This window comes from Portunus trituberculatus, chromosome 7 (assembly GCF_017591435.1).
Source record: "Portunus trituberculatus isolate SZX2019 chromosome 7, ASM1759143v1, whole genome shotgun sequence".
In the NCBI taxonomy this organism is placed as follows: domain Eukaryota; kingdom Metazoa; phylum Arthropoda; class Malacostraca; order Decapoda; family Portunidae; genus Portunus; species Portunus trituberculatus.
Window position 1 is genome coordinate 6019044 of NC_059261.1, and position 12500 is coordinate 6031543.

At 40.8% G+C, this 12500-nt stretch overlaps 2 protein-coding genes across 8 annotated transcripts in view; both read left to right on the forward strand.

Annotated features, from left to right (window-relative positions):
- Positions 1-8683, forward strand: part of LOC123520012 (cytoplasmic dynein 1 light intermediate chain 2-like) — a 21795-nt gene extending 13112 nt beyond the window's left edge. For 2 of the 7 annotated variants that reach the window (XM_045281806.1, XM_045281830.1), the window contains 2 exons: positions 1-77; positions 5370-8683. The exon at positions 1-77 is cut by the window's left edge and continues 47 nt beyond it. In XM_045281806.1, coding sequence (XP_045137741.1) covers positions 1-77; positions 5370-5536 — 244 coding nt within the window. In that variant the 3' untranslated portion in view covers positions 5537-8683. Of the gene's footprint in view, positions 78-1923; positions 1964-5369 lie in introns of all 7 variants that reach the window. The other 5 variants (XM_045281820.1, XM_045281839.1, XR_006679151.1 and 2 more) reach the window with 4 other exon arrangements.
- A 1364-nt stretch (positions 8684-10047) lies between these two features.
- The window catches only part of LOC123520029 (CD63 antigen-like), a 43039-nt gene continuing 40586 nt past the window's right edge, over positions 10048-12500 (forward strand). Inside the window, exon 1 of the mRNA XM_045281873.1 lies at positions 10048-10199. Coding sequence (XP_045137808.1) covers positions 10134-10199 — 66 coding nt within the window. The 5' untranslated portion in view covers positions 10048-10133. The remainder of the gene's footprint in view (positions 10200-12500) is intronic.

A 12500-nucleotide genomic window follows, 5' to 3' on the forward strand; every position in this document is an offset into this window, starting at 1 on the left:
GGCTAACTTCTTCAACTCACTCCTCAGTAAGAAGACGGCCATCAACAGCCCCCCCACCGCCGGCATCAAGACTAATGGTGAGGGACAAGGATGGTGATAATGGTGGTAATGGTGATAATGGTGATTTTTTTGGGTGTTTTCTATTTGTTTTATTTATTTTTTGGGTGGTGAGTGACGATGATGGGTGGTGATGATAATGGTGATGAGTGATAATGGGTGGTGGTGGTGATGGTGATTTTTTGGGGTGTTTTCTATGGTTTTTTGTTTTTTGAGTGGTGAGTGATGATGATGGTGGTGATGGTGATGACGATGGTGATAATGATGATCTATTGGTGGGTTTTCTATTTGTTTTTTTATTCATCTATTTTATTTGTTTATTTGGTGATTTTTAGAACTAATGGTGATAGTGACGATAATGGTGATGATGGTGATTTTGTTGGTGTTGAGTGGCGATTTTTCCTATTTTCTTTCCATGCATCTTTACTTTGTCTCTCTCTCTCTCTCTCTCTCTCTCTCTCTCTCTCTCTCTCTCTCTCTCTCTCTCTCTCTCTCTCTCTCTCTCTCTCTCTCTCTCTCTCTTATTTATTTCCTGGCAATAATTTCTAGACATAATCACAATCTATTTCTTTTATTTCTCTTGGTTATCTTTTCACTATCTTTTGCAGTGAGATTATGTAACCTATTCATTGCCTATTCACTATTTCTATCTCCGAATCTCCCGTTTACTGAGTCATTACAAAATCATAAACTATTTCCTTTATTTCCCTCAGTCATCTCTTCACTATCATTTATTAAGTGAGATTGTGTAACCTATTCATTGCTATTCACTATTTCTATCTCTCCCATTTACTCGTTCATTACAAAATCGATCTATTTCTTTGATCTCCCTCTGTCATGTCTTCACTATCTTTTGCAGTGAGATGATGTAAGCTATTCATTGCCTATTCACTGTTTCTGTCTCCCATTCACCCATTCACTCCCCAGAGTTATTAGTTAAGGGTGCAGTAATCTCACCAAACTTGTCAGTCTTCACTTAGCACATATATCATCACAAACATACTTCTTTCCTTCCCTCATTCACTCACAATCATTAAGAACCAGCCACACAGTTATTAGAGTTGCAGTAACATTTTTTCACCCATTCACTCCCTCACTCCCACAGAACCAACTTCACTAACATAAACAAACCTCATTAATTTCCTAGCAGTGTTTCCTCAGTCTCATCACAAACATACTTTTTTTTTCCTTCATTCATTCAGTTTTTAGTTTGAGTCCAGTAACATAAATAAGCCTCATTATCAGTCTCTCCTAAGCAAATATTCTTTAGTATATATTTCATCACAAACTTACTTTTTCTCTCCCTCATTCACTCATTAAGAACGATTAACTTCAGTAACATAACCAAACCTCATTAATTTCCTAGCAGTGTTTTCTCAGTCTTATCACAAACATACTTTTTTCCTTCCTTCATTCAATTACAGAAGTTTTTAAAAGAAGTACAGTAACATCAACAAAACTCATTACCAGTCTTTCCATAGTACATATTTTATCACTAACATACTTCTTTCTCTCCATCACTCACTCACACATTTATTAATATGACCAATAACATCAAGCCTCATTAATTTCCCAACAAACTTGCTTCTTTCCCTCCATCACTCACTCACACATTTATTAATACGACCAATAACATCACCAAGCCTCATTAATTTCCTACCAGTCTTTCCTATCTCATCACAAATTTACTTCATTCCCTCCCTCATTCACACAAAGTCATTAAGAACCAACGACCCAGTTATTAGTAAGAGTTGCTGTAACATCATTCATTCGAGAACTGCAGTAACATCTCCCATTGACTCCCTCACAATCACATGAACCATTACCCTCAATAACTTAAACCTCATTGCATGTGTGCCCCTACAGTCTATGGCGAGGAGGCAGCCTGGACGAGCCTGCACTAAAGGTGGGCTGTACAGAAAGATTGTATCACTGTAATGTTGTCTTGCATTCTTACAGGCCCCTTTTGCTCCCCACCTCCCTAGCCCCTTCTTCACCACCACCCTCTTGCTCCCTTCCTTCGCATGATGAATTAAACACACACACACATGCCAAGGTTTCTTCATTCATTCATTCATTTATTCATCGACTTGCTGTGTTTCCTGGTTCATTCTCGCATTTGTGTTCTTCAGTGCTTGGTTTTTCTGGGGCTAATGGTGTTTTCAAAGGCCACAGAGATTAGTCAGCTGTGTTCTTGTGTCTGTGTCCAGTGGTGATGCAGGGCTCTTGTTAATTTGTCATCGGAACCACAAAAACACTCTTAAAAATTCCAGCAATATCAATAGGAACATTTTTAACTATCACTGGAACCACAAAGTACCATAATTTCTCATTAAATTATCACTGGAACCACAAAAACACCCTTGAAAACCACAGTAACATCAACCAAACCTCTTAAACCACTGGAACCACAAAAACACCCTTGAAAACCCCAACAACTTCAATTTGAACCTCTTCAAACTATCACTGGAACCACAAAACACCCTAAATTCTTGTCAGACTATTACTGGAACCACAAAAACACCCTTAAAACCTGCAATAACATTAACTAAACCTCTCAAACCACTGGAACCACAAAAACTTTTAAAAACCCCATTAACTTCAATTTGAACCTCTTAAAACTATCACTGGAACCACAAAAAACACCCTTAAAAACCCTAACAACTTCAACTGAACCTCTTAAACCACTGGAACCACAAAAACACCATTAAAACCCTCAAAATCAATCCAAACCTCTGAAAAACACCCTTTTGAAACACTGAAGAGCACACACCATTGTCTATTTTTTTAAACTCTCCTCTTTTTCTATCTCTCTATATATTCATCTCTCACTCCACTCCCTAACACCTTCCTTCTCTCACTCCCTCTAGCCATCTATCCACTAAAGGTATTGGCTTCTAAAAGGTATCCAGAGGTGCCAGAGGTGCCTTGTGTAAGCTTCAGTGTGCTGGCTATGTTACTGTGACTCCCTGTACCTTCATTGTTGCTTCATAGTTACCTTGTTATTTTTACAGCCAGTTGTGTGTTAATTTTTATATATTTAAGTGTGTTTTTTTTATTGTTTTCATGGCTGCAGGAGTTACCAGTGTTTTTCTTAATGGTTTTGTTCTTTTTTAGGGTGTTTTTTTAAGGTGTTTTTTGGGGGTACACACACACACGTACGTACATGTATGCACACATGCTAGTACATTGAAAACTGGAGCCATGGTAATATTTGGTCTTAGAAATTAAGTTTAGCATAAGTCGCTCTTTTTTTTTCTTAATTGTAATGGAAAAAAACTACTACTACTACTACTACTACTACTACTACTACTACTACTACTACTACTACTACTACTACTACAGTCCCTCCTAGTCCCATTCAGTCCCTCCCAGCCTCTCACAGCCCCAATCAGTCACTCTCAACTCCTTACGGCCCCCAACAGCCTCTTTCAGCCCCATTTTAGCCACCAACATCCCCATTTAGTCCCCATTCAGTTCCCCATAGTGCCATTCAGCCCCATTCTAGCCCCCAACAGCCTCTCAGCCCCATTCAGGCCCCACTCAGCATCTCACAAACCCACTCAGGCACTCTCAGCCCCAATCTAGGCCCCTGCAGTTCCTTTCAGCACCATTTAAGCCCCCACAAGCCCCATTCTGCCCACAACAGCCTCTTTTAGCCCCCAATAGCATCTTTTAGCCCTATTTTAGCCCTCAAGAGCCCCATTTAGCCCATTCAGCCCCTTACAGTATGGCATGTTGCAGTTTAAGATATTTTTCCCCAATCCTTTGCTGTTCAGAATGTGTTAATGCTGTGGTGCTGTGGTGCTGGTGGCTGTGATGCTGTGGGCTTGATATTCTGCTGTTTTGAAGGCTGTGTCAGTGCTGTGCCATGTGTCCTAACAGCTGCTGTGTTAAATGAGAGAGATATTGCTGTGTTTAACTTTTTGTGCTGTCTTTTCTCTCTCTCTCTCTCTCTCTCTCTCTCTCTCTCTCTCTCTCTCTCTCTCTCTCTCTCTCTCTCTCTCTCTCTCTCTCTCTCTCTCTCTCTCTCTCTCTCTCTCTCTCTCTCTCTCTCTCTCTCTCTCTCTCTCTCTCTCTCTCTCTTAGCACAAATAAGTATGCAAAGTGTTTTCCAAGTCCCTCCCTCTCTCCCATGCCCCACAAACTTGCAACACTTAAATGGATAAATGTAAAGTAAGTCAATTTTCTCCACTTTGAATATAAGTAACAGCACAGTGAAGGCTTTAAGTAAACAGGAGAGTATATAAGTAAGGCTGTTATCCCCTTTTCAAGCCATTTATAAGTGAAAAGTGTTTAAGTATGTAGTATTAAGTTGTTTGTCTAATTTTTTTCACTTTAGATTTAAGTAACACTGCAGAGAAGGCTTTAAGTAAACAAGAGAGAGAGAGAGAGAGAGAGAGAGAGAGAGAGAGAGAGAGAGTGTTCCCAATTTCAAGGCATTTATAAGTGAGAAGTGTTTAAGTATTCAATATTAACACATTTGCTCTCTGTTTTCCCTTGTTTTCCCTTACATCAAGTGGTAAGAAGGTGGAAGATTGACTAGATATCATAGTGTATATCACAGTGTGTGTATGTACACACACACACACACACACACACACACACACACACACACACACACACACACACACACACACACACACACACACACACACACACACACACACATGCCCGGTAGCTCAGTGGTTAGAGCGGTGGCTTCACAAGCCAGAGGACTGGGGTTCAATTCCCTGGCCGGGTGGAGATATTTGGGTGTGTCTCCTTTCACGTGTAGCCCCTGTTCACTGTTCAGTGTTCAGTGTTCAGTGTTCACCTAGCAGTGAGTAGGTACGGGATGTAAATCGAGGAGTTGTGACCTTGTTGTCCCAGTGTGTGGTGTGTGCCTGGTCTCAGGCCTATCCGAAGATCGGAAACAATGAGCTCTGAGCTCGCTCCGTAGGGTAATGTCTGGCTGTCTGGTCAGAGACTGCAGCAGATCAAACAGATCAAACAGTGAAACACACACACACACACACACACACACACACACACACACACACACACACACACACACACACACACACACACACACACACACACACACACACACACACACTGGAACTCCCTGCCTGCTTCTGTATTTCCATCTTCCTACGACTTGACTTCACTTCACATTTGTCCCTGCACTGTGGCTAACTCTTCATCTCTTAGGGAACTGGCAATCAAGTGGGCCTTTTTTTTTTTTTTATTATTTTCTTTGTTGCCCTTGACTGACTTCTCATATTAGAAAAAGAAGAAGAAGAAGAAGAACTGACTTGATGTTTTCCCAGCAGATAAGGCAGCGATGAGGTCCGACGCAGCTGCAGAATTAGACCGGCTGACTCGGAGTAAGAAGACCCCCATCCCCCCCACCGCCGCCACCACCAACAGCACCCCAAACCCCGCCACCCCCAACAACACCGCCACCACCACTGACACCAACTCCTCGGAATGTTGACTGACGAGGAGTCCGTTTGTGGTCTAAAAAATTATCCCTCCCCTGTCTGTCTGTCTGTGTGTCTGTAGGGGGGGCTAAACAGGGCGGGAGGGGGGGCCGGTGGTGTTGATTCATTCCTGTGTATATCGTTGGTTTAATTTTTTCACCCTCAACACCGCCACCACCACCACCACCACCAGCACCACCAGGAAGGCTACCACACTGCACTTACCCATTGCTGTGTTATTAAGCCTCTAGTGCCTATGTGCGTGTGTGTGTGCGTGCGTGTGTGCGTGTGTGTTTACCCTGGGGTCTGGAGGGTAGGGTCCAGGGGGAGGGGGTGGTCTAGAGAGGGTGTATGAGGGGGGGGCATATTGCAAAGCCTGTATCATATTTTTCTTATTTATTGTTAATTTTATATACATTTGCTTCTATGCTATGTCCTGGCTGTATGCATTGCTTGTGTGTGTGTGTGTGTGTGTGTGTGTGTGTGTGTGTGTGTGTGTGTGTGTGTGTGTGTGAGTGTGTTGTGGTGAAACTTGACTTACTTTAGGAGAGAAGTTATTGTAGGGAGGGGTGATGTAATGTATTTGTTTGTGTATATATATAGTTCTTGTTCTCTCTCTCTCTCTCTCTCTCTCTCTCTCTCTCTCTCTCTCTCTCTCTCTCTCTCTCTCTCTCTCTCTCTCTCTCTCTCTCTCTCTCTCTCTCTCTCTCTCTCTCTCTCTCTCTCTCTCCAAAAATTTACTCTTATTATTTTTTCCTCATTTTTATCATTTTCTTTTGTATCCCTTCAAAAAAATACCACTGTCTTTTCACCACAGACCTTTAAATACTCCCGTTTTCTTTGGCAGTGTCACATAATGCATATCCAGAGCAATAAGGCTCAGAACCAGATGAAAATATCCTTGATTTTCACCCTTACCTGACTTTGTACTGTTAATAGTCTTTGGTTCTTGAGGTGAGGTTTGGTTACTGTCTGTCTGTCTGTCTGTCTGTCTGTCTGTCTGTCTTTCTGTCTATCTATCTGTCTGTCTGAATATATTAAGCTTTTGGGAAGGTCATAGGCCACTAACTGTGTGAGAAAGGTGTGTGTGTGTGTGTGTGTGTGTGTGTGTGTGTGTGTGTGTGTGTGTGTGTGTGTGTGTGTGTGTGTGTGTGTGTGAGAGAGAGAGGTAGCTAGTTTATACAGGCAGCAAAAAGGAATATGTGAGAGAGAGAGAGAGAGAGAGAGAGAGAGAGAGAGAGAGAGAGAGAGAGAGAGAGTTTAGATATCAGGTATTATAAGATATACTGAAGAGGAAAACCAATTATTCAACATTATAACATCCCAGTGAAAACACACACACACACACACACACACACACACACACACACACACACACACACACACACACACACACACACACACACACACACACACACACACACACACACACACACACACCACCACCACCACCACCACCACCACCACCACCACCACCACCAGCCAGAGCATTATTAACCAAATGAACAAGTTAATAAATAGATAAATAATTAATAAAGTAGCAAATACAACACTCAATGCTTTATTTAGGCTTGAAATCATCTTAACTATTTATATCCTTGAAAAATATTATGGTTTTTTTAAGGCAATTTACACCAAAAATGCAGACCTGTTCTATTGTGCAGGTGTGTGGCCCTACCTGTGATAGTAACAGGTGTGTAGACTCGTTACCTTTGAATCTGAGGTGTGTACAGGTGTGTTAGTTACCTGTGAGGTGCGACACATTTGTAATCATATTGCGAAGTGACCCACAAATCTGTACTGGGAGATGTACAGGTGTGGTGGGGTCCAGGACAGTTGTGGGGGGGCTTAACGACTCACAGGTACACACCCTTGCATCCTTCACAGGTGTGTGTGGCACTGTGACCTCAAAAGACACACCTTAGGGTCACTTTACTGTAGCCAGTGTGTGCAGTCTTGTAATGCTGGGCTGGGCAGGTGTGGGGCTGTCACGGGCTTGTAACATAATGACCTAACGATTCTAGGCAGGTGTGTTGGGCTCCAAACCTGTATTCTAAAATGCTTTGTTCTCTCACCACTACTTCTCAAGGCCACAGAGATGACTAGCAGGGTTTTCAAGAGTGTTTTCCAGTTAGTAATGTGGAAATGTTGTCACTCTGCCTCTAGAACCATAAAAAAAACTTGCTTAAAACACTTCTTTCCCACCACAACTGTTTTCCAAAGCCACAGAGATGACTAGTGGGGTTTTCAAGAGTGTTTCTCCAGTTAATAGTGTAAAAATGTTATCACTCTGTCTGTAAAACTGTAAGAACACCTTAAAAAACTCATGTAAATTTAGATAAAGCCTTTTGAAATAGTGGAGATGAAGCATAGAAGTGTTTGAGAATACAAGTCTGACATCTGTACTCTGAAACACTCTGCTCTCTCATCAGGACTGTTTTACAAGGCCACACAGACAATTAGCGAGGTTTTCAAGACACTTTCTCCCTTTAAGAAACCAGAAATCTTGTCAGTCTATCACCAGGAACATAAAAATACCCTTAAAAACATGAACATCAACCTGCAAGGGGACTGGAAAGTAAGTGGGCCTTTTTTTTAGTGTTTGTTGCCCTTTTCCAGCCTTCCCATCTTACTTAAAGAATCGAGAGCTTTGTAAAGTAGTGATGGTGAGAGACAAGCATTCAGAGTACAGAACCTTTGTCACCCCTGTGTGTGTCACGTGTGTGTGTCACTGCAGGTGTGTAAAGGATAGTACACGCCTGTTAGCCTTGGAGTATTGATGTATATAGGTGACAGAATGATTACTACTACTACTACTATTACTATTACTACTACTACAACAGCAGCTGTACATGTTATTGTCTTGTCTCAGCGTAGACTTTCCCAACGTGATACACACACACACAAAAAAAAAAAAAAAAAATTAAGGAAACGTATTTTTTTTTCGCTGAGGAAGAAAAAAAAAGTTTAATTGTTCTTTTTTCCTCGTTAAAAAATAGAAATAAAAAGAATGTCTATTTGTTAATTTATCTTACGAAATGATGATGATGATAAGAATAAATAAAGATAAATGCTGTTATGGTTTTCAGAAAGATATTTTACATTTTTGCCATTGCAGAGAAATTGTAAAAACATGAAAATACGACATTTGTGATAACTCCTTTTGTGTTTCCTTGACGCCTCTGTGTGAGAGAGAGAGAGAGAGTTTGTATTGATGAGAAAATAATGATTAAAGTACTGATGAGAAAGAAGTTTACGTTGATGAGAGAGAGAGAGAGAGAGAGAAATAATGATGAAAATAAAACAGAGAGAGAGAGAGAGATATATAATGATGAAAATAAAACAGAGAGAGAGAAATAATGATGAAAATAAAACAGAGAGAGAGATATATAATGATGAAAATAAAACAGAGAGAGAGAGAGAAATAATGATGAAAATAAAACAGAGAAAAATAATGATGAAAATAAAACGATGAGAAAGAAGTTAACAGTAATGAGAGAGAGAGTTTATATTGATGAGAATAATGATAAAAGTACTGATAAGAAATAAGTTTACATTGAGAGAGAGAGAAGAGAGAATAATGATGAATAAAAGTATTGTGAGAAAGAAATTTTTGAGAGAGAGAGAGAGAGAGAGAGAGAGAAAACAAAGTATTGAGAGAAAGAAAATTGACGAAAAAAAGTATTGGTGAGAAAGAGCAAATATTAATATTGAAAGAGAGAGAGAGAGAGCATTGACGAAAAAAAAGTATTGGTGAGAGAGAGAGAGAGAGAGAGAGAGACATACGTGACTTTATTTCATCACAAGAAACATTTCAAACAAAACCAAAATGAAGCAACACACACACACACAATAATAATAATAATAAATAATGTAATAATAATAATAATAATAATAATAATAATAATAATAATAATAATAATAATAATAATAATAATAATAATAATAATAATAATAATAATAATAATAATAATAATAATAACAAAGATAATAATAACAAAGATAATGATAATAGTAAATAAATAAATAAATAAAAACGTGAAACAGGAGTAAGAGAAGAATAATACCATTTGGTTTATTCCATTACTACTCTCTCTCTCTCTCTCTCTCTCTCTCCTCCCAAAACAACAAAACAAGGACAAAAACAACGTGTAACTTCATTTTCTTTATTCCAAACAGTCTCTCTCTCTCTCTCTCTCTCTCTCTCTCTCTCTCTCTCTCTCTCTCTCTCTCTCTAAAACAAGTAAAACAACAATAAAAAAACAATATTTGGCTTTATTTCCTTCATTTTCTTTATTCCAAATTCTCTCTCTCTCTCTCTCTCTCTCTCTCTCTCTCTCTCTCTCCTAAACACGCCAAGGAAACAAAAGACTAACAAAAACAATACGCGTCTTTATTTTCTCTCATTTTCTTTATTCCAAACCGTATCTCTCACATTTTGGCTTTACCTGTGTATTCCTCCGCCTCTCTCTCACTCTCTCACTCTCTCCCTCTCCCTCTCACTCGCTCTCTCTCTCTCAGTGGCGGGTTTTCTATGAGTCAGTCGAGGTTTGGACAGTGAGAGAGGAGGGTTGGTGCTCGCGGTCACACACACACACGTTCACCCTCGCCATGGCTCTAGATACTGGGATGAAATGTGTTAAATATCTCCTTTTTATCTTCAATCTGCTCTTCGTGGTGAGTGTTAAAGGATATAGAAGTGTTTATGTGTGTGTGTCTGTGTGTGTGTGTGTGTGTGTGTGTTAAATGTTTACGTTGTTTTGAAGTGAAGCAGGCATTCACATAGACACACACACACACGTACATACACACACACACACGCGCCCACGCACATATATGCATAACAGACACATTTAGTGACAGAGAGAGAGAGAGAGAGAGAGAGAGAGAGAGAGAGAGAAACCGTAGTAGTAGTGGTAGTAGTAGTAGTAGTAGTAGTAGTAGTAGTAGTAGTAGTAGTAGTAGCAGTAGTAGTTGAAGTAATAGTAGTAGTAGTAGTAGTAGTAGTAGTAGTAGTAGTAGTAGTGGAGTAGTAGTGATAGTAGTAGTAGTAGTAATAGTAGTAGTAGTAGTAGTAGTAGTAGTAGTAGTAGTAGTAGTAGTAGTAGTAACAAAACCTCATTCTCTCATGACCTTCCAAGAGTGAGTCACGAGAGAGAGAGAGAGAGAGAGAGAGAGAGAGAGAGAGAGAGATTACATTTGCTACCATTATTGCATTTTCATTTTCTTCCTCCTCCTCCTCGTCGTCGTCCTCCTCCTCCTCGTCGTCGTCCTCCTCCTCCTCGTCGTCGTCCTCCTCCTCCTCGTCGTCCTCCTCCTCCTCCTCCTCCTCCTCCTCCTCCTCCTCCTCCTCCTCCTCCTCCTCCTCATTTTAAGTTGAGAGTGAAGGAAGTGAAATTAAACTAATAAATAAATGAATATAAAGTGTGAGGAGGAGGAAGAGGAGGAGGAGGAGGAGGAAAGAAGAGGAGGAGGAGGAGGAGGAAGGTAAAAACTACATAATGTGTCTTTTATTCTCCTCTCTTCCTCCTGTGTTTCCTCCTCCTCCTCCTCCTCCTCCTCCTCTAGAGAAGATGCTTACTTTAGTTTAGTTTACATAAAAGAACACACTCTCTCTCTCTCTCTCTCTCTCTCTCTCTCTCTCTCTCTCTCTCTCTCTCTCTCTCTCTCTCTCTCTATGTATAAATGTATATTAGGTTTACAGAAAAGTGTACAAGAGAGAGAGAGAGAGAGAGAGAGAGAGAGAGAAGAAGGAAACAAAATAACAACTTGTATGCCAAACTTTCATGGTTAGTTGTGAAGTGACTCTCTCTCTCTCTCTCTCTCTCTCTCTCTCTCTCTCTCTCTCTCTCTCTCTCTCTCTCTCTCTCTCTCTCGTTGTTTACATTTTTATCTGTTTAACTTCATCTTCCTTCTTCTTTCTCCTCCTCCTCCTTCTCCTTCTCCTCCTCCTCCGCCTCCGCCTTCTCCTGTACTGTCCTGTCTCTCTTATCTGTAGCCAGTTGAAGTAGTTACCAAACAGCCTCGAAAGGACTAAGAGGTCTGTTGCTGTTTGGCTTTCCTTTGTATTCCTTTGTATTTCTCCTCTTCCTCCTCCTCCTCTTCCTCCTTCAGAATGGGTAATTCTCACATTGTTTAATGCACTCGTCTGACCTCACCTTGAGTACTGTGTCCAGTTCTGGTCACCCCACTATAGGAAAGACCTAGACAACCTGGAGAGAGTTCAAAGAAGAGTCACCAAGTTGATCCCACGACTGCTAAACAAGCCTTACGAGGAGCGCCTCAGGGAACTCAACTTGTTCAGTTTAGAGAAGCGGCGAATGCGAGATTTAATTGAATGATTTAAAATGTTCCGGGGCTTTGATAACGTCAATGTAAACAACTATCTCACCATTGACAGCTCCAACACCACTAGAAATAATGGCTACAAGATTACAGGTAAGCGTTTCAGATCAGACGAGGCAAAACATTATTTCTTCAATAGAGTTGTAAATGTGTGGAACTCTCTCCCAGCACATGTTGTCCCTAGCAATACAATACAAACTTTTAAGCAAAGGTTGGACATTCACCTCGCATCAACCCCTCAAGTGACGGACTTTGCGCCTTCATAAGATATCCTTTCTTTGTTTGTAGTTCCTGTACCAGATAGTGTCACTTCTCCTTCAATCTTTCCTATCACATCTTTGACTTCCTCTCTCCCTGTGGCCTCTTGATTTCCTTCCTTCAACCCTGGTATCCTTCAGCCTGGTGTCCTTCAGCCTGGTGTCCTTCAGTCTGGTGTCCTTCACCCTGGTATCCTCCAGCCTCTAACTCGTAGCATCTGTAGTGGTAGCATAGGCACACAGACACACAACACACAGACAGCCTCGTTAGGACCAGCAGGACTGTTGCTGTCGGTTCCTTTGTATTCCATTGTATTCCTCCTCCTCCTCCTCTTTGAGTGGGAGGGATGTCTGTCCTCAATACTTCCGGTTTCCC